At 41.2% G+C, this 23,883-nt stretch overlaps 1 protein-coding gene and 1 pseudogene across 1 annotated transcript; one reads left to right on the top strand and one right to left on the bottom strand.

The window, feature by feature from the left end:
• Positions 1–275: 275 nt before the first annotated feature.
• On the bottom strand, positions 276–980 carry LOC132487924 (developmental pluripotency-associated protein 4-like; annotated as a pseudogene).
• Positions 981–18,692: 17,712 nt separating this feature from the next.
• PPP1R3C (protein phosphatase 1 regulatory subunit 3C) lies at positions 18,693–23,229 on the top strand. The gene is made up of 2 exons (XM_060114683.1): positions 18,693–18,774; positions 20,807–23,229. The coding sequence occupies exons 1-2, from the start codon at positions 18,761–18,763 to the stop codon at positions 21,744–21,746; spliced, it is 954 nt and encodes a 317-aa protein (XP_059970666.1). The 5' UTR covers positions 18,693–18,760; the 3' UTR covers positions 21,747–23,229.
• The last annotated feature ends 654 nt before the right edge of the window (positions 23,230–23,883 follow it).

Genomic DNA, 23,883 nt, shown 5'->3' on the forward strand with positions numbered 1-23,883 from the left:
GCTGTTGAGGCCGTTTCTACCATTTCAGAAGGGCAAACATTTGGTAATACGAACGATATTTTCATCTTCTTAACTGGAATGAATGGTAACTAATGAAATGTTTTTCCCTTTTTATACGTAAGTGTCTCTGTATCCCAACCCAAAGCAGACATGTTTGTGTATCATCTGCAACCCACCAGTCCAGAGCCCTGGAAGCAGGAAGGGTGGAGGGTGTAGAGAAACCTTTCCACCACGACTACAATCACCGATGTGCCCTTTTTCCTGGTATCCTAGTCTCACTCGAGGCTTTTCATCAACACATCATCCCTCTGAACACATGGGGCACAACATACTGGAAAACTGCAGGCAGGGGACAAGAAGGAGGTGCTCATTCTCCCTGGTTTCTCAGGAACCCAGTCTTATCCAGCATGAAATTACAAGTGTACCCCGTCATCTGTGTCTGCAGGGAGACTCCTCTCGTGGACCACACCCCACCGGACACCCTAAGTCTCTTGTGGCGATTCTGTTGCCTCCATCATCCTGGCCTTGACTGCAGTTCTGGTCCAGGAGGCCAGCATAGCCTTGGGGCTGAAGTTGTTACTACAACAGTATTAGCTCCCCCAGTGAGAGCGGGAGATTCTTCTAGTGCAGGCTCCCCTCCTCAGGCCAGAGGATCAGTCCCCTCAGAGCACATCTTTTTCTTAGACCTTTCTAGATACATTTCCCCTTAGTCCACCTTTGATGTTCTTTATGACTGTCTGGATCTTGGCCTCCTTTGCTGTGATAGGAATATCCTTTTGATTTGGGGAAGTGCATTCGGAGAGTTGCTTATAATGCGTCCGACCTCTGCTCACCTGTCACTGATGCCAGGCCCACACCAGGTCTCGGGGGAGCAGGCTGACTGGTGGCAGTTTAGAGGGTAATGGAGGACGAGGTATCTTCGTCGGAGGTTTTAGGCTCTCGTTGCATGTAGCGTTCACTGTGGACAGCAGTCTTGTCATCCTTCACAGATGATTCTCATTTGGTCCCCTTCGAGGAGGGAGGAGGTGCTTGGTGAAGCGGAGGCACTGGCTTGCTTGAAGCTAGGCGTTTCTCTCCAGCTTTTGCTGACAACAGGTTTGAATTTGAGAGCCGCGTATTCTTCCCCCAACTTCTCTATGGAGTTTCTTCACTCCTTGCCTTTTGCGTTCTCCATCATCTGAAAAAGAGTTGAGGTTGATAAAAAGAAAATTCTTCTGACTTCTGGCTCAAGGTTGTTTTTCTGAAAGTCTCCTTCCACTCCCTGCCACCCAAAGGCATTCCCAAACCCACCATTCTTAAAAATGTTTATTTAACATGGACTTATTAGAAATGCAATAAATCAGATGTTGTACACTAGGTAGATTCATTTTTAAATCCTTAGAGTGCTAAAGTGATGACGAAAAGAATAGCTGGACAGGTGCGAGAACCCCAAAAGGAGTTGTTAGGGATGTAAATTCTCAGGCCTCACCCCAGACCTAATGAATCAGAAACCGGGGGTATGGCCTAGCACTCGGTGTTTTTTTTTTTTTTTTTTTTTTTTTTTTTTTTTTTTTTTGCTGTACGCGGGCCTCTCACTGCTGTGGTCTCTCCCGTTGCGGAGCACAGGCTCCGGACACACAGGCCCCGCGGCCATGGCTCGCGGGCCCAGCCGCTCCGCGGCATGTGGGATCTTCTGGGATCAGGGCACGAACCCGTGTCCCCTGCATCGGCAGGCGGACTCTCAACCACTGCGCCACCAGGGAAGCCCCTCACTCGGTGTTTTAACAAGCCCTCCAGATGATTCTGATGTTAGCTAAAGTTTGAGAACGATTAATTTAAAGAGATAGTTTTCTTGACAAACAGATCTTCATCCCCCTAAGATGTACCCAGTAGTTTTTCTTTTTTTAAGGCTCATCCTGTTTAATGTAATATGTCATGAAAGGGAAAGGATGTAGGAATTGTTCCCTTTAGGTTTGTAAGTAAATGTGATACCACATTTCTTGCTGGTTTCTAAGTGAGTAAGATTTGGTAGGAAAAAGAGAGCTTTGAAAAAAATCTGAAAAATATGAGCATCTGGAGGCTGCTCTTTGGGGCCATGAGTCTCCACAGCTTACCTCTTCCAAACCTCACTGCTGAGCCCAGCTCCTTGGTTCTCTAGAGTCCCTCTCCGGACGTGGTCATGGCTGGAAGCAGCTGATCTGTCCACGCTCCACTTACTAGCGCTGGTGCTCGCCTGGTCTTCCTGTCTGCTCACCATCTCTGCTCGCCATCTCTTGCCCCTTGCATCCCGACTTCCATCTCTGAGTGGCGTTCCCAGACAGCTGTCCTCACTTCCCCACTTTTAATCACTGTGAGCAGTTTTACCTCGTCAGGCTTTTCCCCACTCCGAGTCCCGTAATAAGTCTGTGCTGGACTCTACAGGTATCCGACCCCGTTCTTCTTCCCAGGCACAGATTATACGGTTCCACTCTTGAAATCTGAGGTGTAATGACAGTTTCAGCCAGCAGCACTGAGGAGAACATGTGGCCCCTTCTGTCACTGAACTCTTGGGAACCTGCAAAGAGGCCAGGCATGCGGGCAGTGGGTCAACCTGTTCCTTTGCTGAGCAGCAGCCCCTCAAGTCCCAGGGGACTGACCTCTGCCCCAGGAACTCTGAGTACTCTTGGTGTTCCTTGAACCGCTGATGGAAAATCGTGACTCAGATGCAGGCCCTCCTGTCAGCAGATCTTCTTGCCCCGCGGGGCAGGGATTAGGTGGGATAGGGCTGGGGTATTACTGGATCTGACAACGGATGCTTTGCCCTTTCCAGCTCCTGCACAGGCAGGCATCAGACAATGTGTATGGAGTTTTAGAGTTTATAAGACACCTCCAGATTTCATCATTTACAAAGCATTCCATGTCTTTGAGAGGGGAGCAAGGAGTTAATCATCCTCACGTTTTACAGTTGAGATAACAGTACTGGAAGGTTGCCATCTTTCCCTGAGTGGCTCAAACAAGGAAAGGCGAAGTTGGGTTTATAGCCAGGTTTTATTTCAGCTTGGCATTTTGTTTACGGACTCCTCCTTGTTAAGGGTATAAAATCCCACACTAAAACCCTCAAGGAGCAATTTTTTTAAACTTCTTTATTGGAGTATAATTGCTTTATAATGCTGTGTTAGTTTCTGCTTTATAACAAAGTGAATCAGTTATACATATATATATATCCCCATATCTCCTCCCTCTTGCGTCTCCCTCCCACCCTCCCTATCCCACCCCTCTAGGTGGTCACAAAGCACCGAGCTGATCTCCCTGTGCTGTGCATCTGCTTCCCTCTAGCTATCTATTTTACATTTGGCAGTGTATATATGTCCATGCCACTCTCTCACTTCGTCCCAGCTTACCCTTCCCCCTCCCCGTGTCCTCAAGTCCATTCTCTATGTCTGCGTCTTTATTCCTGTCCTGCCCCTAGGTTCCTCAGAACCAGGTTTTTTTTTTTTTTTTTTTTTTTTAGATTTCAAGGAACAATCTTAATGGCTTGGTTCAGTGAAGATTGGACACAATGAATGCATTTATGGAAATCGCACTTGCGCTCAGTTTACAAGTGGCTGTCACATCCATTACTTTATCTGGTCTCTATAATGACTTATGTAGAGGATTTCATTATTTTTGTTTTACAGATGAGAAAAAACTCAGACTCAAGGAGGATGGGTAAATTGTTCAAGGTTACATGGTGACTGAGTGCCGTCCAGTTCTTTTCACAGCAGAACCTTTGTTCACTATGTTCAGTTAACTCCTCTTTGGTGTAAATTCTAAACTGCAAAGAAAGGAGATGAATGCAGTAAGGCAGGGCTTCCCAAGCCATTTCTGTCTAGAAATATAGATGCTTGGGGTTCTTCCAGCCCTTCCATTAACTCTCTGAGGTGCTAAGAGTGGGAGCAAATGCCCAGGTGATGTTCCTGATTGGCTGAGGCTGGAAAACACTGCATCATGGAAAGATGCATGCAGAGTACTGCAATTTATTTCCTCTAAAGGCCTCAATTTTTGTTGTTGCTGTTGTTATTTCCTTTTGATGGATGTTTTGGGTGGGCCTTTGAGAAGGAGGTCATTGAGAGAATTTGACCACTAGATCTTTTACTTTATTCTTTATGTACATTTTTCTATCCATCTGAGGTTTGGCTTCCCTGGACAGCAACAGGGACTGTAATTAAATTTCATCTGGTGAAACATTGACCTGGTTGGGATAAGTTTAGATTCCAGTTTCATCCTCTAAGGGATAGCTTTCTCTTCTATCTTGCAAATTCGGTGTAATTCTGAGTCACAATTCTTTTGAAAATAGACGTCAGTTGTTAAATTGGTTCCTAAATATTCCCCATCAGGGATTCCCATTGTTGGAAGACTCTAGAACCTTCAACCAGCCTCAGCATCATCTGGGAGCTTGTTACAAATGCAGACACTCACGCTCTGCCTCAGGTGTACTGAATCAGAATCTGCATTCAACAAGATGCCCTGTGATTCATAGGGACATTAACATTTGAGAAGCACCAGTTTGGGACACCTTCCATTTTAGTAATAGTTACAACTTATTGGGTACCCACTATCTCTCAAGGGAGTTACTTTAAATTTTAAAAATCTAGTCCTCACAGCAACTTTGCCGGAAAAGGACTATTCTCCTCAATCTGCAAAAGAGGAAACTGGTTCTGAGAGATTTACACTTGTCCAGTTATACTGAGATGGAATTAAGACCAGGTCTGTCTACTCCTTCTTGAAACACTTGACTTAATACTTTCTTCCCTTCCCTTCCTCAGGCCTCTCCAGTCAAGTTAGGGTTTTTTTTTTTTTTTCCTCACAATCTCCCCAGGCCTTTTTTTAAGGAATCATGGTACAGAAACAAACAGTAGATAAAAACGCAAAAAGTTGTATATCAAACTTTTTTGGATAAAAATTTTATTAACAAGATTAAAAATCTGGAGCAAATATATATTTTGGGAAATATATTTGTAACATATGACAAAAATGTTAATAACCCTAATATATAAAAAGCTTTTATAAATCAATGAAGTACTTTGGTAGAAAAGATAGAAGAAAAAATAATAGAAAAAGGATTAATTAACATGAAAAAGTTCAACTTCACTAGCAAAGTGTAAAAATGGAAATATCTTTTCATCCTCCAAATTAGCAAAGGGTTAAACGAAAAGATAAAAGCCAATGTAGGTGAGAATGGGAGATAATAGATCCTCAAATATTTCTATTATTAAAAATGATGTTTTGGAAGAATATTTAATGAAAAGGAATCATGAGTACCATATATTAGTAAGTAAGAAAGGCATGTGGAAAATGTATATGATAATCCTAATATTTTAAGTTAAAAAAAATTTCTACACTATGTACAGGAAAAAAAACCCCCTCAGAATAATGAACACCAAAATGTTAACAAGGTTTAGCTTTGAATAGAAAATAGCCCCTGGGCTTCCCGGGTGGCGCAGTGGTTGGGAGTCCGCCTGCCGATGCAGGGGACACGGGTTCGTGCCCCGGTCCGGGAAGATCCCACATGCCACGGAGCAGCTAGGCCCGTGAGCCATGGCTGCTGGGCCTGCGCGTCCGGAGCCTGTGCTCCACAACGGGAGAGGCCACAACAGTGAGAGGCCCGCGTACAGCAAAAAAAAAAAAAAAAAAAAAAGGAAATAGCCCCTACACTCTTTAAAATGAAAGTTTCTCATCTTCAAAGAGGGGAAAAAGATCAGACTAGTGTAACTGAAGCCTTAATTTCTCTGTCAAAAACTTAGTAGAAGAAAATTGAGTGGTGGCTGGCTGATTTTTCTCTTAGGGCCAATTTACTTCCAGTTAAAATTTTAATTACTGGCTCATTATTATCAATAAACAATCATGCCTGAAAGGACAGGACTCCTCTATTAATAAAATATGTCAATTTATTCCTAGTTCAAAATAAATAAATAAAATTAATCATCAGACAAATGTGTCTGAAAAGTACCAAACGATCTGCAGCTCAATCCTGAAAATTAACCATATAATGATTTCTTTTACTGTCAGGCCAAGTTCTCTGGAATTCTGATATTCTCCCTAAGAGAATGCTCTGTCTATGGCATGCTCTTCCCCCTCCCCATTTCATTCAGCTGTCTTCAACCATCACCTCCTCAGAGAGGCCTTCACTAACCACTTATAAAATGAACAAAGAGAAACTTTCTTCCAAATTCTTTAAATCTCCTTATTCGACTTCACTTTTCTTCATAGCACTCATCTTTAGCTTTGCCTAATTGTTATAATTGAAAACAAATTTTTTTTGGCCCTTGCGGTGCAGCTTGTGGGATTTTAGTTTCCTGACCGGGGATTGAACCTGGGCCCTTCACAGTGAGAGCGCCAAGTCCTAACCACTGGACCACCAGGGAATTCCCTGAAAAATTATATTTAACTGCTTGTCCTTCCTCCTCCCCACTAGAATGCAAACTCCTTGAGGACAGGGACATTGTCCACTTTATTCTCCACTCTACCTCCAGAACCTAGCATGGTGACCTGCACCATAGATACTTGTTAAATATGTGTTGAATGAAGGAATATGAAAAGAGCTGAGCCAGATGTGAATGTCACTCAATCCAAGAAGAATTCCATAACTGTGGTTATGCTGGGGTGGCTTTGGAAACCCAGCACTGAAGACAATGAGGTGCTTTATTTAGACAATTCACCTCTACCTGGAATACAGCCCCAAACTTCGTTGCCAAGCAACCACTAATTGCCTGTAATCAGCAAATATAAAAGCACATATAATAAAAAAAATTGGTAACAAGGAGGTTTTTCTATACCTGACCAGGCATTTTATTGTTATAGTTCAGTAGACTTGGGGCCAAAAGGGAGATGCAGCTGAAGATTTCTTGCCATAAAAGGATAAAAGGCCATTAGTTGTTTGCTGCCAGGAATAGTAATGCAATTGCAATTTAGTATTTGGAAAGTGTTCACTTAAGCAAACCAGAGCTTTCATTAGTTTTTCTTTTTCTTTTCTTCTCTTTCTTAGAGATATTTTGTTTTTAACTAACAGACTTTATTTTTGGGGGCAGTTTTAGGTTTACAGAAAAATTGTGCAGAAAGTATGGTGTTCCCATATCCTCCCCTTCTCAGTTTCCTTTGTTGTTAACATCTTGCACTGATGTTGTACATTTGTAAAAATTGATGAACCAATATTGATGTATTATTAGTAACTAAAATCCACAGTTTACATTAAGCTTCACTCTTTGTGTTGTACATTCTATAGGTTTTGCCAAATGATAATATAATTCATTGCCCTAAAAATCCTCTGTGCTCCAGCAGCTCATCCCCCTCCTCCTTCCCCCCTATCCCTGGCAACCATTATATTTTTATTGTCTTTATAGTTTGGTTTTTCTTCTGTAATTAAAAAGTGATTCTTGTACATAGGAGAGAAGATGCAGAGAAGTAAATCACAAAAAATTGAAGGCAGTATTTTGTTCATCTAATTCTTCATTGTCTCTCCAGTATCTAGAATAGTGACTGGGGTATAACTAGGGAAACCTCTTTACATTTTGATATATATCCATCCATATATGTAAATATATGTGTATAAATGATTACATATATACTTATATATACAGTCTCCTGTATATGAAAGGATAATCCATTTATGCTAAGATTTATTAAATGTTTAATATGCTTCAGATATCTTGCTAGGGACTTCATATCTACCCTCTCTTAATCTTCAACCCCCCCAAAACTGATAAATTACAGATAAGCTCAAAGTGCTTCTTAGCTTAATGTTGGGATTTATAATCTAATAACAATAATACGTACTTAATAATGGACATTTGTAGTTTGCAAAAAAATTTTGTGTGAATGATCTTACCCTCAAAACAATCTTTTAGATTATTATTAGCTTTATTTTGCTGTGAGTCTGAGTGACTTACCCTACCTTAAGGTCTAGTCTTAAATTTCCTGATGCCAAATCTGCACCATCACACTATTGATTTATACTGAACTCGTGACAAACCAAAACTTGTATTTTCCACTTGTCTCAATGTTTAATCATGTCATCTTCAGTCTAAACTTGTGCAGTTGTTGAAGATCAGTAATGTATATATTTTTCTTCCAATAAATGTTAAAAAATATTTACTAAGCAGCTACAATTCTGCTGGGAGCTCTGTTTACATGGATGAATAAAACACATTTGGCCTTTGCTCTTGTGGGGCCTATAATCTGTTCAGTTGACACTTGTTTGATTGACTGGGTTGCAGTGGGGAAGATTTTCTGAGTTTTGTTTTTTAATATTAATTTAATTTATTTATTTTTATTTTTGGCTGTATTGGGTCTTAGTTGCAGCATGCAGGATCTTTGTTGTGGCGCATGGGCTTCTCTCTAGTTGTGGCACGGGCTCAGAAATTGCAGCGTGCAGGCTTAGTTGCCCTGCGGCATGTGGGATCTTAGTTCCCCAACCAGGGATTGAACCTGAGTCCCCTGCATTGGAAGGCAGATTCTTAACCACTGGACCACCAGGGAAGTCCCTTGAGTTCTGTTTTTCCATTAAGCTATCAGATGTACTTTTGCATCATTTGCAAGTTCAGGAATTACATTTTAGGTTCTCATCCATGTCTTTGGATCTCTATGTTAAGCCCTTTATTATTTTCTTTCTTGATGGGTTTAAAGAAGAGAGCTACGATGGACTCTCTTTGGGTAATGTTGGTCAGCAGGTTTTGTAGCTCAGGTTTCTTCTTCTTTTTTTTTTTTTTTTGTGGTATGCGGGCCTCTCACTGTTGTGGCCTCTCCCATTGCGGAGCACAGGCTCCGGACGCGCAGGCTCAGCGGCCATGGCTCACAGGCCCAGCCACTCCGCGGCATGTGGGATCCTCCAGGACCGGGGCACAAACCCGTGTCCCCTGCATCGGCAGGCGGACTCTCAACCACTGCGCCACCAAGGAAGCCCAACTCAGGTTTCTTCATGTTGTTCACAAGGATATCATGAAAGACTTTATCAAATTATTTCCTGAATTTAAAGGTCACTGTGTATCAGTATTTCCTGATATCTAGTGGTTGATGCAGGGACTCTGGAGCCTGACATTTTAGGTTCAAATCCTGGCTCTGCTATAATTAGCTGTCTGATCTTGGACATGTAACAATATGAATAATTTTCTGGCAAAATATAAATGAGCAAAATTGGTGCAAGAAGAGATAAAAAACCAAAAATAATAGGAGAGGTGGAAAAGATTGTTAAACTTTCCCTTTAAGAAAAAAAAAAACCTACTTGTTTTATAACTGAATTCCTCTGAGCTTCAAAGAAGAATTAATTTGTATGTTAGTCAAATTATTTCAGACCCTAGATAAGTATGGAAAGTTCCTCAATTAATATTATGAAACAAACATAACTTTAATACTAAAATCTGCAAAATGTAGCACAGAATGCTCTGTAGTTCAATTTATGAATATACATGAAAAAATTTAAATAAAACTTTAGCACATACATTTGAAAGATAAGAACAAAGTTGATGACTCACACTACCTGATTTCAGACTTAACATAAAGTCATAATAATCAAGAAAGTGTGATAATGGCAGGAGAATAGTCTTATTGAATAATGGAACAGAATAGAAACCCCGGAAATAGACCCAAATGATCAGCTGAATTTTGACAAAGGTGCAAAGGAAATTCAATGGAGAAAGATTGCTTTTTAAATAAATGGGGCTGGAGCAATTGGAAGTCTGTATGTGAAAACAAAAACAAAAGGGTAACAAGAATAACGACAACAACAACTTGCCTCTCACCTCACATCTACAAAGAGTTCAAACTGAAATGGATTATAGACACAAAAATTGAAGAGCTAAAGCTACAAAACTTCTGGAAGAAAACATAGAAACATAGGAGGAAATCTTTATAAACTTGGGTTAAGTAAAGATTTCTTAAATAGGACATAAAACACATGAACCATAAAAGAAAATTGATAAAATGGGTTTTGTCAAAATAAAAAACTTCTGCCCTTTGAAAGACAACATTAAGAAAATGAAAAGCAAGGTGCACACTGGGAGGAAGAATATTTGCAATCTATATATCTAATAAAGTAGTTGTATCCAGAATATATAAATAACTCTTTCAGCTCAATAATAAGACGTCAAAGAACACACTGACAATACAAATTCTGGCAAAGATGTGGAGCAGCCAGAGCTCTCAAATCTTCCTGGTGGGAATAAAAAATAGCACAGCAACTTTGGAAAACAGTTTGGCATTTTTATAGACTTAAACATACATTTATCAGATGATTCAGCAATTTCACACTCAGATATTTACTCAAGGGACTGAAAGCATTTGTCCACACAAAGGCCTATACCTAAATTTTTATAGCATATTTATTTATAATAGCACAAAACTGGAAATAAAAAGTCTAAAAGTCCATCCACTGGTGAATGGATAAACAGATTGTGGTACACCCATACAGTGGAATACTATTCTGCAGTAAGAAAAACCAAACTACTGATACATGCAACAATATGGATGAATTTCAAAAGCACTATGTAGAGTGATAAGACAACTCACAAAAGCCTACAAACTGTATGACTTTAGAACATGATATTCTACTTACCAGAACAAAGTCTGACACTCTTTAAAAGACGGCAGTGAAATCTAGTCACTTGAAACTTAAAATTATAGCATTCAGCATCCAATAAAAAACCACTAGGCATGCCAAGAAGAAGGAAACTGTGACCTGTAACCAGGAAAAAATAAAGGTCAATAGAAATAGATCCAGAAATGATAGGGATGATAAAATTAGCAGACTAGGATGTTAAAACAGCTACTATAATTATGTTCAAGTATTTAAAGGAAAACATGAAGACAGTGAGGAGAGAAATTGAAGATACAAAGAAAAAAACCAAACAAACCAAACCCCAACAAATGGAACTTCTAGAGATGAAAAATATGACATCTGAAATGAAAAATTCACTAGATGGATTAACAACAGGTTAAACATTGCAGAAGAAAAGATAATCACTTAAGTGATTAGGTGCTGGTGAGCATGTGGAGAAAAGAGAACACTTGTGCACTGTTGGTGGAATATAAATTAGTGCAGCCAGTATGGAAAACAGTATAGAGGTTCCTTGAAAAATTAAAAATAGAACTATCATATCATACAATCCAGCAATTCCACTTCTGGGTGTTTTTCCAAAGAAAACAAAAACATGAATTCAAAAAGATATATACATCCCTATGTTCATTGTAACATTATTTATTTATTTATTTAAACATCTTTATTGGAGTGTAATTGCTTTACAATAGTGTGTTAGTTTTTGTTTTATAACAAAGTGAATCAGTTATACATATACACACGTTCCCATATCTCTTCCCTCTTGTGTCTCCCTCCGTCCCACCCTTTCTATCCCACCCCTCTAGGTGGTCACAAAGCACCAAGCTTATCTCCCTGTGTTATGTGGCTGCTTCCCAAGAGCTATCTGTTTTACATTTGGTAGTGGACATATGTCCATGCCACCCTCTCACTTTGTCCCAGCTTACCCTTCCCCCTCCCCATGTCCTCAAGACTCAGATAAGGTTAGATCTTGGCACTGAAGCCTGACTCCATCACTTGACAGTTGCGAACCCTACTGTAGTCATTCAGTCTTCCTGAGTCTCAGTTTCTCCATCTGTTAGATGGAATAATAATAAGATTGGCTTCACAGGGTTTTAATGAAGATGAAATGAAATAAAGGATGTGAAGGCATTTAAAAAGTTGAAAGGATTACTCACATGCAAAATGTTACTGCTCAAATGCTGCCCCTGTAATCTTTACCAATCAAATCTTGCATTTCTGTGTGTAGCTTGCAAAATAAGAACCTCTTCCAAAATCAACCATAGAGAAGACTACTTCCATAAATAGTGTCAAAACTTTGGATATGGGGGTGGGGCAGGAGGGAAGCAATCATCTTTTGTCCTCTTTTAAGCCATAGTCTTCTGTTTTTCTCTTTAATAACACTTAATTTAAAAGATGCATCATAGGGAATTCCCTGGAGGTCCAGTGGTTAGGACTCTGTGCAGGGGACACGGGTTTGATCCCTGATCAGGGAACTAAGATCCTGCAAGCTGTGTGGCATGGTTAAATAAATAAATAAATAAATAAAGTGCTTATTCTTAAAAAAAAAAAAAGCATTATATTGTATCAGTACTGTAGCCAGTGATTATATCATAAAATACATGAAAGGACCTAAAGAGTGTTGAATATGTAGTTTGTTCTTAATAATCTTAATATTCTTTTTTTCTGTCACTTCTTCTGAAAGGAAAAACTTCCCTTTTAATCACTAATTGTCTGGGCTCCAAAAACTCTGTGACAACCAGAGCTCAATTCTGTATGCAGGAAAGCAAGACCTAATGCTTTTTTGTGCAACATTATTACTTTCAACTACAGGAGGTGGTTTTTTGACAGGAGAAATGAGGGAATTTTTAAGTGTTTTGTCCTCCTATTGGTGATCTCAAATAATTGCCAATTTTACTGAGTGACTTAAAAGTTTCACTGTTGTTCAGTTAAAAAATATTAATACCTTACTAATAGAGAGTAAAACAAGGATTGGAGAAAGTTGGCTTTGAAATGAATTTTTAAAGCTGTGGTTGGTATTCTAGAGGATTTATTATACTTCAGACAAATATTAAAGCCCTAGTGAAATGAGTTGTCTCAGTAGGTTTTGGAAAATTATTCACCTTCCCCAACTTCCCCCAGTTGGAACTTTCCACCAAGTCAGAGAGGGCATGTAGCAAGTAAACAGCAAGAGTTCTCTGATAGACACAAAGCCATCCGTGTCTTAGAACAAATTTGCTTTTTCCCTCCATGGTTCAGAGAGGTACTATAGCATAGCTTAAAAGAAGGGTCTGAAGAGTTTTAAACATCTATTGGAACAAGTAGTTATGAATAGTTATGTCCAGAGCTGGGGGTGGTGTTTGTGATGTGATGTGTTTGTGTGTGTGCGTGGGGAATGGATGGGTAGAGAAGTTTAATTTTGTCACATAAGAAAGGAAGTGTGGTACCTTGTAAATGAGGGATCTGTATTCAGTTTGGATTCCTTCTGCCAAAACCCCTCTAATAGCCATAGTTGGCAGCGGAGTCCAAAAGCCAGTTTACACAGCAGAAAAATACCTGTCTTTAGACAAATTAGCCTGGTGAGTAGAGTGGTTAGAGAGTACCTGCGTCTCACAGGCTTTAAGTTTGCAACAAAAAATCAGAATGCAAATTCACAATGATTCAGCATGCTAAGATTTAGCAAAATATGGGACTGAAACTAAAGGAGGGTATCTTGGCCCAGACAGAGCCATGAGAACAAGCACAGAGCATCAGACCCACCCGGCATGACAAACCCAGTCAGCCATGCCCAGGAAGGGTCTTCTCCAGGGAGGAGGAACTGGAGATGGAGAAGGACAGGATTTTAGGGTGTTCGTTGTGTCATTTCTCTCTTACTGACTGGATTCACTGATTGTCCCAATACTTTTTCTCTTTCCCATAGCCCTGAGTTAAAAAGAAAACTCTCCAAGTCACAAAAATTACAGTGCCCAGAGCATGTTGAACCAGCAGTACCCTTGCAGAATTCCCTATGGAGGTGTCTATTGGTGTACGTTGCCATGTCCTCAAAGCACATTCATCCCTCTCCATAGAGGCATAAATTGAAAACAGTTTCCTGTACACATCTGTCCATTCCACCCCTCCCAATGGACAGTCAGTTGCCCGTTTATTGAATAATCCATTTTTTCCTCTTCCATTATTAGACATGCCCACCCGTATCATAAATTAAATTCTCTTATGTAAGAATGTCTGTGCATGGACTCTAATCTCACTGATCTGACTCTTTATTCATACACCAATACTAACTTTTTAAAACACTCTAAATTTATAATAAATTTTACGCTGATAGGGCTAGTACATCCTCATTATTCTTTTTCAAAATATTCCTTCTTCCCAATTTGATTTTTCCTATGCTGATGTTTCATATGAACTTTAGTACATTTTGGTTAGTTCTTGTTTATTCCCTCTCCCATCCTCCATAATATTCACATCAAAACCTTTTAAAAAGCCCTTCTATAGTGGTTTAAAGTTTTCTTCATAGGTCCTTTCTAACTTCTACTTTTCTTCACCCTAATCCTTCAATGAATATGGAGAAACTGCAGAAACTTGAAGATGTAACTAGCAATGTTAGAGAATGGTTTCACCCCTCCAGTCAGATTATTATTTAATTCTTTGCTAATTTCCTTTTGTATCACTCAGATCTCCTATTTTGTTCAAGATAGTCCAGGGAATTTAAAAAAAAATATAAACTTAAAGGGTCTCTCTCCTTTGATCCTTCCCTGCTATTCCCCCAGCCTGAATCCTCACCTCTAGCAAACCGCTCTCCTTGCTGTTACCCTGCATATCCTGGTCCTCGTTGGCCATCCTGGCCCCTGGAGGCCTCTCCTTTTTCTAACGTCCTGAAGCACATATAGCAAAGGTGCATTATGTTCACACGACCCATTTGCCACTCAGCCAACCTGGTATGGTTACTGGTCTTTTAACCTCTGTGTCCATCTTCCCAATAGATTATTAGAGAGGTTAAGTGTATCACCCTTTTTTGTTCCCCCTCCCTTCTCCTTCCTCTTCACCTCACCTGAGATACTCTACATGTCTCAGGTGGTGTCTTGCACTTTCTTTAACCACTTACTCTTGGTAGCAACAACTGTGCATTCACAACTGCACCCAGATTGTTCTCTTACAGGGATGTTTTAAAATTAGAGATTTTTTTAAACTAAAAAAATCCATGCAGTGAAAATGATACTGAAAATTCTTTCAGTGCAACCAGAATGGCCAATAGTATAGTCTACTCAGCAACACTTTTAATTCCTTCTCTTATCCTCTGGGAATATGTTCTTTGAATAGAATTGTGGGCTGCTGGTACCATTTCAATTGTGATCTCATTTTCTCTCTCTTTGGTTGAATCATACTAGCTGGATTCTTATCATCTAAATGCCCTAAAGATGATACTCCACCACAGGTAAATTCTTGACAATTCCCAAGTCTCACTTCCTCCTTAAAGCTTCCATCTGTATTCCTCAGGGAGCCCTCCCCTTTCTGAAGCTCCCTGGCCTTCTACAGACCATCTTTTTTGGTCTTGGTGGGTACCAGTGTGGTGCTTGTTCTTTTCAGAGCAACTCATACACTTGGAGCATGGACTCTAGAGGGTTTTGAAACCTGATCTTGTCATCTACTAGCTACATGATCTTGGACAAGTTACTTAAACTCCCAGACCTCCTTAGATTCCTCATCTTGAAATGTGGATAAACATCATGGTTTCGACCTACTTGGATTCTTATAAATATTACATGAGTTAATATTTATTTGTAAAGTGCTGAAAACAGCGCCTGACCCAAAGTAAGCTTATGTAAGTGTCTTTGTTTTTTTTAAAAATCACACACTCCTTCACCTAATATTGGTGTTCCCATCCAATGTGGCTAAAGAAGGCAGAAGGAGTTAGTGTAAGAGAGAGCTTACTATTCCTGGAGACATGTGAACTGGCTCCTTTCTTTATTTCAGAAATAGAAATCTCAGTTCTTTTCATCAAAACAAGCAGTTCTTAACCTCACTATTTCTACAGGGCAGGGCTTAAAGATCAGCTATAAGGTTCATCCTGTTACTACTGAGTACTGACATTTTAATATTAATAACTGTAGAGTTGAATATTCAAGCACTTTCTTGATTGGGCATTGAAAAAAATATATTCAAGCACTTTCTTGATTGGGCACTGAAAAAAAGGGCTAGGTTGGAGAAAATGAGTTGACAACCTGGGACTCTCTGCCCCCCAGGGTGTTTTTCCCACAAGGGCATGTCTGGTAATGTGTTGGACGGATGCTGGAAGAGACCCATTTGTATAAGCCACCCATCATCAGCCCCTTGCTTTGTAGCACCTTAAAATGTTCTCTGGGTATTTCGTGAGTTTAAATTTGGGTTTCTATAATAAAGATTGTAGCATTCTCAAGGGGCTCAGAGTCAAGGGGCTCTGGCTTATGAGTCCTTGCAACCCCTGGCATGGCTAGAAACACTGCACAGATCAAGAAGCTCTCATCAGTAGATTTATTATTATTTATTATTATTATTAAGATGGGTAGGACAAGCAATGTTTGGATGCTGTTAAACCACAGCTGGAGAAAACCTACAAATAATAAGAAACCTCCCCACAATTCCTAATCCACCATGTCTTCACTGGGGCAACTCACGACTAAGAACGCTGATTCCATTCCAGTCCCTCTCATCCCATGATGAAGGGCAGTAAAAGCCAGGAAGGACATAGAAATGAGGGGCCTGATTCTGCTAGGTGAAATAAGTCAGGCAGAGAAAAACAAATCCCATATGATCTCACATATATATGGAATCTAAAAAAGCTGAACTCATAGAAACAGAGAGTAGAATGGTGGTTACCAGGGGTTGGGCGTGTAGGGAAAATGGGGAGATGGTCAAAGAGTATAAACTTCTAGGCATCTAATGTACCACATGGTTAATAATACTGTATTATTATACACTTGAAAGTTGCTAAGAGAACATATCTTAAATGTTCTTACCATAAAAAGGAAACGGTAATTATGTGACTTGATGGAGGCTTTAGCTAGTGTTATGGTGGTAACTTAACATCATTTTGCAATATATCAAATCAATACCTTGTACACTCTAAACCTACATAATGTTATATGTCAGTTACATCTCAATAAATCTGGTGGGGGAGGAAGAAGTGGGAGGCCTGGATCATGCAGTTTAGAAGTTTATTGAGTGTTGACTCTCCTTTGGTGAGATCCCTGTATACCTGATTTCTGTTTTAAGGAGTTTGGAGAGGTGGCTTTTATGGCATCAGTCAGCACCAGGGGGCAGAAGAGAAAGTAGCTTGAATGGAAAGAAACCCAAACTCAAAAGGACGTGAGTAGATGGTGTAAGCATGTCAAAGCTTCCAACACAGTTCTTGGCACCTAGTAGGTAGGCTATACATGTTAGTTGAATCTGAAAGTCTTAAGTCATTTAAAGATTTCTCAGTTACAGAAAAAGTCCATGTTCTTTGCAGAAAAAGTAAAAAATAAAGAGAAGCAAAATGACAAAGAAAATTTTAATTACTCATAATATCACTGTCCAAAATTAAGCACTGTTAACATTTTGGTTGAGCATATTCTCTTTTCTATGAGTGCACATCTTACCCCTAAAATGGGATCACAATTTATTCTTCTTATTTTATGTTTCTCCATTAACTTTAATTGGTAATATACACTCCTTAGCTCAACATAGGATAGTTGAACACATACTGAGAAACTACACTGAGTTTTCTCGTACGCACAATATCATTTAATCCTAAGAACAACTTCACTATCTCCATTTTACAGGTGAGGGAGTTGAGGCTAGAACTTGCCTAGATTTGAGAGTGTCAGCTCCAAAGACTGTGCCCCTTCAGCTAGTTTTGGTTGGTCTGAGAGACTAGAAGATCTGCTCTTAGTTGGATGTCTCCTTTAAAAAAATCAAGCCCAAGCATTAAGTACCTTCCCCAGTGTTATTCAGCGTGAGTTTCTTTTTCTTTAATCATACCATTTTAACAATTCCACTGTTTGACAGTGATTTAAAAGACACAGGGATTTTTGTACATTTTATGTTGAACATTTTGTACATTTTAATGGACTACTGGATAACTAAGCTGAGAGCAGAACGAGGACATGGGTTTTATAAAAATAATTTGTACTAGACTTAGAAATTTAATTCTATGGTTTTAACTGATGGTCTAAAACCTCCCCAACCTGAACAAAATTCCAAAACCTCAGCGAGGGTAACTGGCCCGGGAGAATCATGAAACTTACAGTGTGATATTTTAACATTTTGGTTTTCACATCACTGCCAGAGGACGTCAGAACCTAGTCGAGGGATTTGGGTTGACCACTGGCTCTGTGGCTGACCTGCCACACAAGCGAAAAAGGCCATTTCATTTCTGGCTTTAGTTTTCTCTTCCAGGGAGAAAAACTGAAGAATATATTGAAATACAAAGTGCCTTTTAAGTGAATGCCTTCTCACTGTCTTATAACAGGGCTAACATGGTTTATTAACAACATTAGTTAGAGAAGCAGTCTACTGTGTGGTGCATTTGTGGGTTCACCCTAACTCCAAAATATACAGCCAACTTCTGCTTGCTCAGGGAAGGGAAAGGGAGAACATGAGCCGATGCACCAAGCAGTGAACAAGATAAACATTTCAAATATATATGTTTGAAATATATTTGCGTGTATCTATATCATCTATATCTATATCTATATCTATCTATATCTATATCCACACACACACATTTGGAACAAGCCACAACGTTCTGCGCTCAGATTAACTGTATACAGAAGCCTCTAGAAGTGAAAGGCATCTCCTTCCCCGCAGCCGCGCTGTGCTGGCGCCCGGCCTGGGGCAGGTTTGCTGCATTTTCTCCTGGCCTGCACCCGCTACTTGCGCTACGGTGCTGCCTCCACGGCGCCTCGCCCGGGGTTCCTGTTAACGCGACTCAGGCCAGCTGGCCGGGGGTCTCCGAGCGCCCCCAGCGCCCCGCGAGTCCTCCGTTACCGCCGTCACGTCCCGGGCGAGGGCTCGCGCCCCAGCTGAGAGCTGGTTGGTCGCGCCTTCGAGCTCGCGGCCCGGCGATTGGTCCCAGCCGTCGGCTCACGTGGTCCCGAGCAGATAAGCGGCCTCTCGGGCGCTGCACCCGCAATCCGTCAGAGCTGCAGCCAAGCCGGGGCTGCTGGGAGCCGGGTGCGAACTCGCGCAGGCAGCGGAGTCCCGCCGCCCCTCTGCCTAATGAGCTGCACCAGGTAGGTTCCCTGTAGATTCCCCGCCCCGGAGCACAGGGAGCGCGCAGCTGCAGGGAAGTTGGGCTGCGTTTTCCTTCTGTCATCACCGCACATGAAGACCCTAGGGGAGGGCGGGTTGACTAGCTGCGGACTTGGAATCTGGCACCGGGGAGGCCTCGGAGGTGTGGAGATTTGCCCTGTGCTTCTTAGGCAGAGCTGATTTTGGTAAACGGCATCTTAAACTAGAAACTGTCCTAACGTGAGTCAGCTTGAGTTCTGATTCCCTCATGGATTCCGACCGTATCTCTTGGTCCTGCACAAATGTCTCAAGGACTCGGGCCGCTTAACTCCTGGGAATAGCACTCTGAGATTGCTGGTTGGGTAGTTTAGCTTTGGGAATAACTACAGGACGATGTTCGCATTCTTTGGTCCTCTTTCGTTCTTCTTATGACGGTTTGCCATAGAAAACTCAGTCTCAGAGTTTGAGCAAATGATTATTTTTAAACTCTGGGGCAGGACTTAAAATTCCGGGGAAATCTCCGTATCCTTAAACTGTCTTTCTATAAGTGCAAAATATGAAAATACAAAACAAACCTCCCAAACACCCCCGCCCCCCGCAAAACTACTTAAATAGCTCCTCTAGACATAACTTAGCAGACCTCTCTAAAAATCCTGCCTGTTCACTATTATTAGACCCACAAATATAACTTTCTCTTTCATTTGTTTGTTCTAAGTTTGTAGGTCTCCCAGAAGAATCCCAAGTCTAATAAAGTAAATTCTCTGAATGTTCTTTTATTATCCATCTTATGATAATGACCATTTGCCTTTGTGCTTAGAGCTGCTGGGAAGACAGTTACTAAAGCCAGACTGAGAAATGTCACATACAGTATACACACACCTCTTATCTGAAGGCTAGGATAGGGGAAAAATGTCCATAAGCTTGGCAATATACTCAGGGCTAAAGGCCAGAAAAAATATCTTTCTTGATGGATACTTCTTGATTTAGTATTGCGGAGCATAGTTATGTTTAAATTTTAAATAGCTTTATTATCTTTCTGGTTATAAATATCCACTGACAAAACATTAGAAAATACCAAAAAAGTACAAAGGCAAATATAGATCACCTATCACCCAGAGATAATTGTTATCTTTTTGTTGTGCTTCCTATTACACTTTTCAACATTTATAAGTTCATATATATAGCATATGTTGAAAACAGCCCCATTTTCAAGTCATCAACTTTTTCCACTTAAATGTGGACTTGACATGGATGTCTTTCTTTGTGAAATACAGATTATGTAAAATTTTTTTTTTAAGTTCACCAATTGCTGGCTTGCACTTCAGTGGGTTATTTGTGTAAAATGAGGAAGAGCATGATAATGAAAGTGCAAAGATAATCCTCTGATTCACTCTTTCTAGCCCCTCACTCTCAAAACCATTCCATGAGAGTTTTTATTGCTGTTTTTTTCTTTTCGAGTGGATTACTATACCAGAGAAGTGTAATCAATTCAATAGCAAAATCATCAAAGCAGTTGAGGGAGCACAGTGGAGAGAGAACTTTGGTTCTAGAACCTATCTGGTCATTAGATCACCTGGGAAGCTTTAAGAACATATTTACCTCCTTGGCCCCATTCGCAGAGGTTCTGCATTAGTGGCTTTAAGTCCTAGGATTCGGCATTAAAGAAAAAGGAAGAAAACCAACTCCCTAGGCCATTGTGAACAGACAGGTTTGAGAACCACTGGTCCAGAACAGACCAAATGGTTTTAGAGCTGTATTAGACATGATCCCATCCAAATCTTTTATGTCTCAGGTGGAGAAACTGAGACCCCAAGTGTTTTAACCCACGGCCTATAGCCAGTCAAGGGTAGAGCCAAACATAAGATGCACCTGTCATCACCTAATACTGTATTCCTTCACTACATATGAGAGCACCTCCTTGAAACTTACTGCGCTGACTATAACTTAGCCAACAAAAATATTACACATATATTTGGGACCAGGTGAAGTGCATTCCAGGTGCAGATGATAACCCCTCTTCTTTTTGTATTCCAGAATGATCCAGGTTTTAGATCCACGGCCTTTGACAAGTTCGGTCATGCCCGTGGATGTGGCTATGAGGCTCTGCTTGGCTCATTCCCCACCTCTGAAGAGCTTCCTGGGCCCTTATGATGACTTCCAACGAAGAAATTTTGTGAACAAATTAAAGCCTCTGAAGCCGTGTCTCAACATAAAACAGGAAGCCAAAACACAGAACGACTGGAAGCCTTCACACAACCAAGCCAAGAAGCGGGTGGTGTTTGCGGACTCCAAGGGCCTCTCCCTCACCGCCATCCACGTCTTCTCGGACCTTCCGGAAGAGCCAGTGTGGGATCTCCAGTTTGACCTCTTGGACCTGAATGATATCTCCTCAGGCTTAAAACTCCACGAGGAGAAAAACTTGATTTTAGATTTCCCTCAGCCTTCAGCTGATTACTTAAGTTTTCGGAACCACTTCCAGAAGAACTCTGTCTGCCTGGAGAACTGCTCTTTGCAGGAGCGAACGGTGACGGGGACTGTGAAGGTGAAAAACATGAGCTTTGAGAAGAAGGTTCAGATCCGGATCACTTTTGATACCTGGCAGAGCTACACGGATGTGGACTGTGTCTACATGAAAAATGTGTATGGTGGCTCCGAGAGTGACACCTTCTCGTTTGCCATTGACCTACCCTCCGTCATCCCAACGAAGGAGAAAATTGAGTTCTGCATCTCGTACCATGCTAACGGGCGGGTCTTCTGGGACAACAATGAGGGTCAGAATTACAGAATTGTCCACGCGCAGTGGAAACCTGATGGAGTGCAGACGCAGAGGGCAGCCCAGGACTGCACCTTCCACCAGGTGTCCCCCAAGGCCGAGCTGGAGTCGACAGTCTTCGGCAGCCCGAGGCTGGCCAGCGGGCTCTTCCCAGAATGGCAGAGCTGGGGGAGGATGGAGAACTTGTCCTCTTACCGATGAATGAAGCAACCTAGTGGCTGGTCTTGACCTTACTCCCCATGTAATTCTAGGTCTGTGTTGCTTAATATTAGGAAGGCATTGCTACTTTCCTTCAGTAGGTTTAGCTTGGAACTTTGGAGACCTGGCTACAAAAAAGATAGCCTCTTGAGGATTTAGTGTGGGGTTCTATATGGATGATGCTGCCCTGTTTTGCTGTGGAGGATCAGGTAACAGCCTGGAAACCCTATGTTCATAAAAGTAATACATTGTCAATGCCCTTTTCTCCTTCCCTCTCAATTCACTGGCTTTCACGTTGGGCAAGAAAAGGTTGAGGAAGGACAGTGGATGGTGACAGAAAGCTGTGTTAATGGTATGAGGAATGTCTGAAAAGTATACCCAAAGGGCTCTGCAGCTCATGGCAGAGTAGGAGCGAGAGGTCTGATACTTAACTGTCGGTGAGAAAATGTAAGGTTATTTTGTGTTTTTAAGTTGGTTTTACAGTTCTCTCCCAGGGAAGTAATTTGTAGAGGGGAGAGAAACATCCATTCTATGTATTCTTGTGGAGAAAAACCCGAACAAACTTTAGGAGTGTTGGGTGGTATTGGGGAAAGTGAATTATAATTCTGGGGAATCAAGATTGTACGCGAAGCCTTTCTGTTCAAATGTGACTTAACAAAAATCACGATTTGGGGAAAGCTTAAGCAAATCTGGCTTTGCAGTCCTAATGGGATAAGTGACCTTGCTTGTGATCAAGGTACCATGCTTGGGTTCTCAGTATAGATGCTGCCTGACCAAAAAACCCATGCCATCATCATTGGCCAACAACTTGTAGGGACTCTATGTCATGTCAAGGATCGCTCTTTGCCAGTGCCTTGATTAAACCAGAATGTTGTAGTTGCTTAACCCGAGTATGTGAAGGGTCCTCGGATAACCTGTGAGCGTTTGGCCTGATAAGAAGGCCCACTCTGTATGCTGGCATTCCTCCTGCAAAACTGTTGTATCTTCAAGAGTGTTGTCAGTGTACACAACTCGCATCCTTCATATTGAAGGTGACTCATTTTTCTGCCACACTTTTTCGATGTGATGTTGGAAGTGAGGATTGACACTGATTCTCAATTTAAGAATCCAGTACCTTGCACATAAAAGTAGCCATTTCTGTTTCTTGCCTATATTCTTCTTGTTATTTTAAGTCTTCCTACCCATATCTTTAAAGTCAACATTTTTTTTTAATGGATGTGAATTGTTTTGGGTGTGTTGTAATATACTTGTTTTGGAGTGTGCCTAAATCCATTCTGTAAAATCCTCAGAACAGGAGCCTCTGAATGTCTGCTTCTATCATTGTGCACGTCCACTGAGGTGTTCCGAGAATGCAGTTCATTTTAACACGTGATCTACCATGCTGGAAGCGTACTAGGGGAATAACTCTGCTATGACAATATTTGAAGTTTGGCTATAGCACCCACAATGTTTCTGCTCTAAATATTTCACTCTCCTATAGCTATCCTCTGTGGACTTCTCACTTTAAAAATAAAAATGTTTGATATAAGATCTGAGTATGTTTTCTTTCTCAAAGCCACAGTTAGTTCAATAAGAAACCATCCACTGATATTCTCCTGATTTGTTTAAGAACAACTGAGCAAGGTTAGTTTGGACCAGGAATTGGATCCACCTGAAGGTATTCACGTGGTCCCAGTCTCATTAGTGAGAATTTCCACCTCCTGACCATTGGGGCTGGGGTCCAGGGGCAGTGACTTGAGCTGCTGGGACTGTCCCCCTGACTGTGCCCATCTGTGCTGACTGCTCATCACGTGTACTCTCTGCTGGGTCAGGTTTATCTTGGGGACCACCTCTCGAGAATCTTTGAAATGGGGGAAGGGATGGTGTGGGAAGGGCTGGAGTGGCTTCTACCTCCTGAGATCTGGCTCCCTCCTGAAGGGGCAAAGCTTGGAGCTGCATGGAGGGTGTAGGGAGGGGCAGTGGGCATCAGTCCCAGACTGAGGGGGAGCTCAGCTCCGTGGGGTATGAGGCAGCGGGTCTAGGAACCAAAGTCGTAGCTTCAGTTCTTGCCTAAAATGCCAAAAATGGCTTCTGCACAGTGTAACTTAAGGGGGAATAAATGACCAACCTAGAAAGGCCCAATTATGAAAAACAAATTTAA

This window comes from Mesoplodon densirostris, chromosome 1, assembly GCF_025265405.1.
Source record: "Mesoplodon densirostris isolate mMesDen1 chromosome 1, mMesDen1 primary haplotype, whole genome shotgun sequence".
NCBI lineage: Eukaryota > Metazoa > Chordata > Mammalia > Artiodactyla > Ziphiidae > Mesoplodon > Mesoplodon densirostris.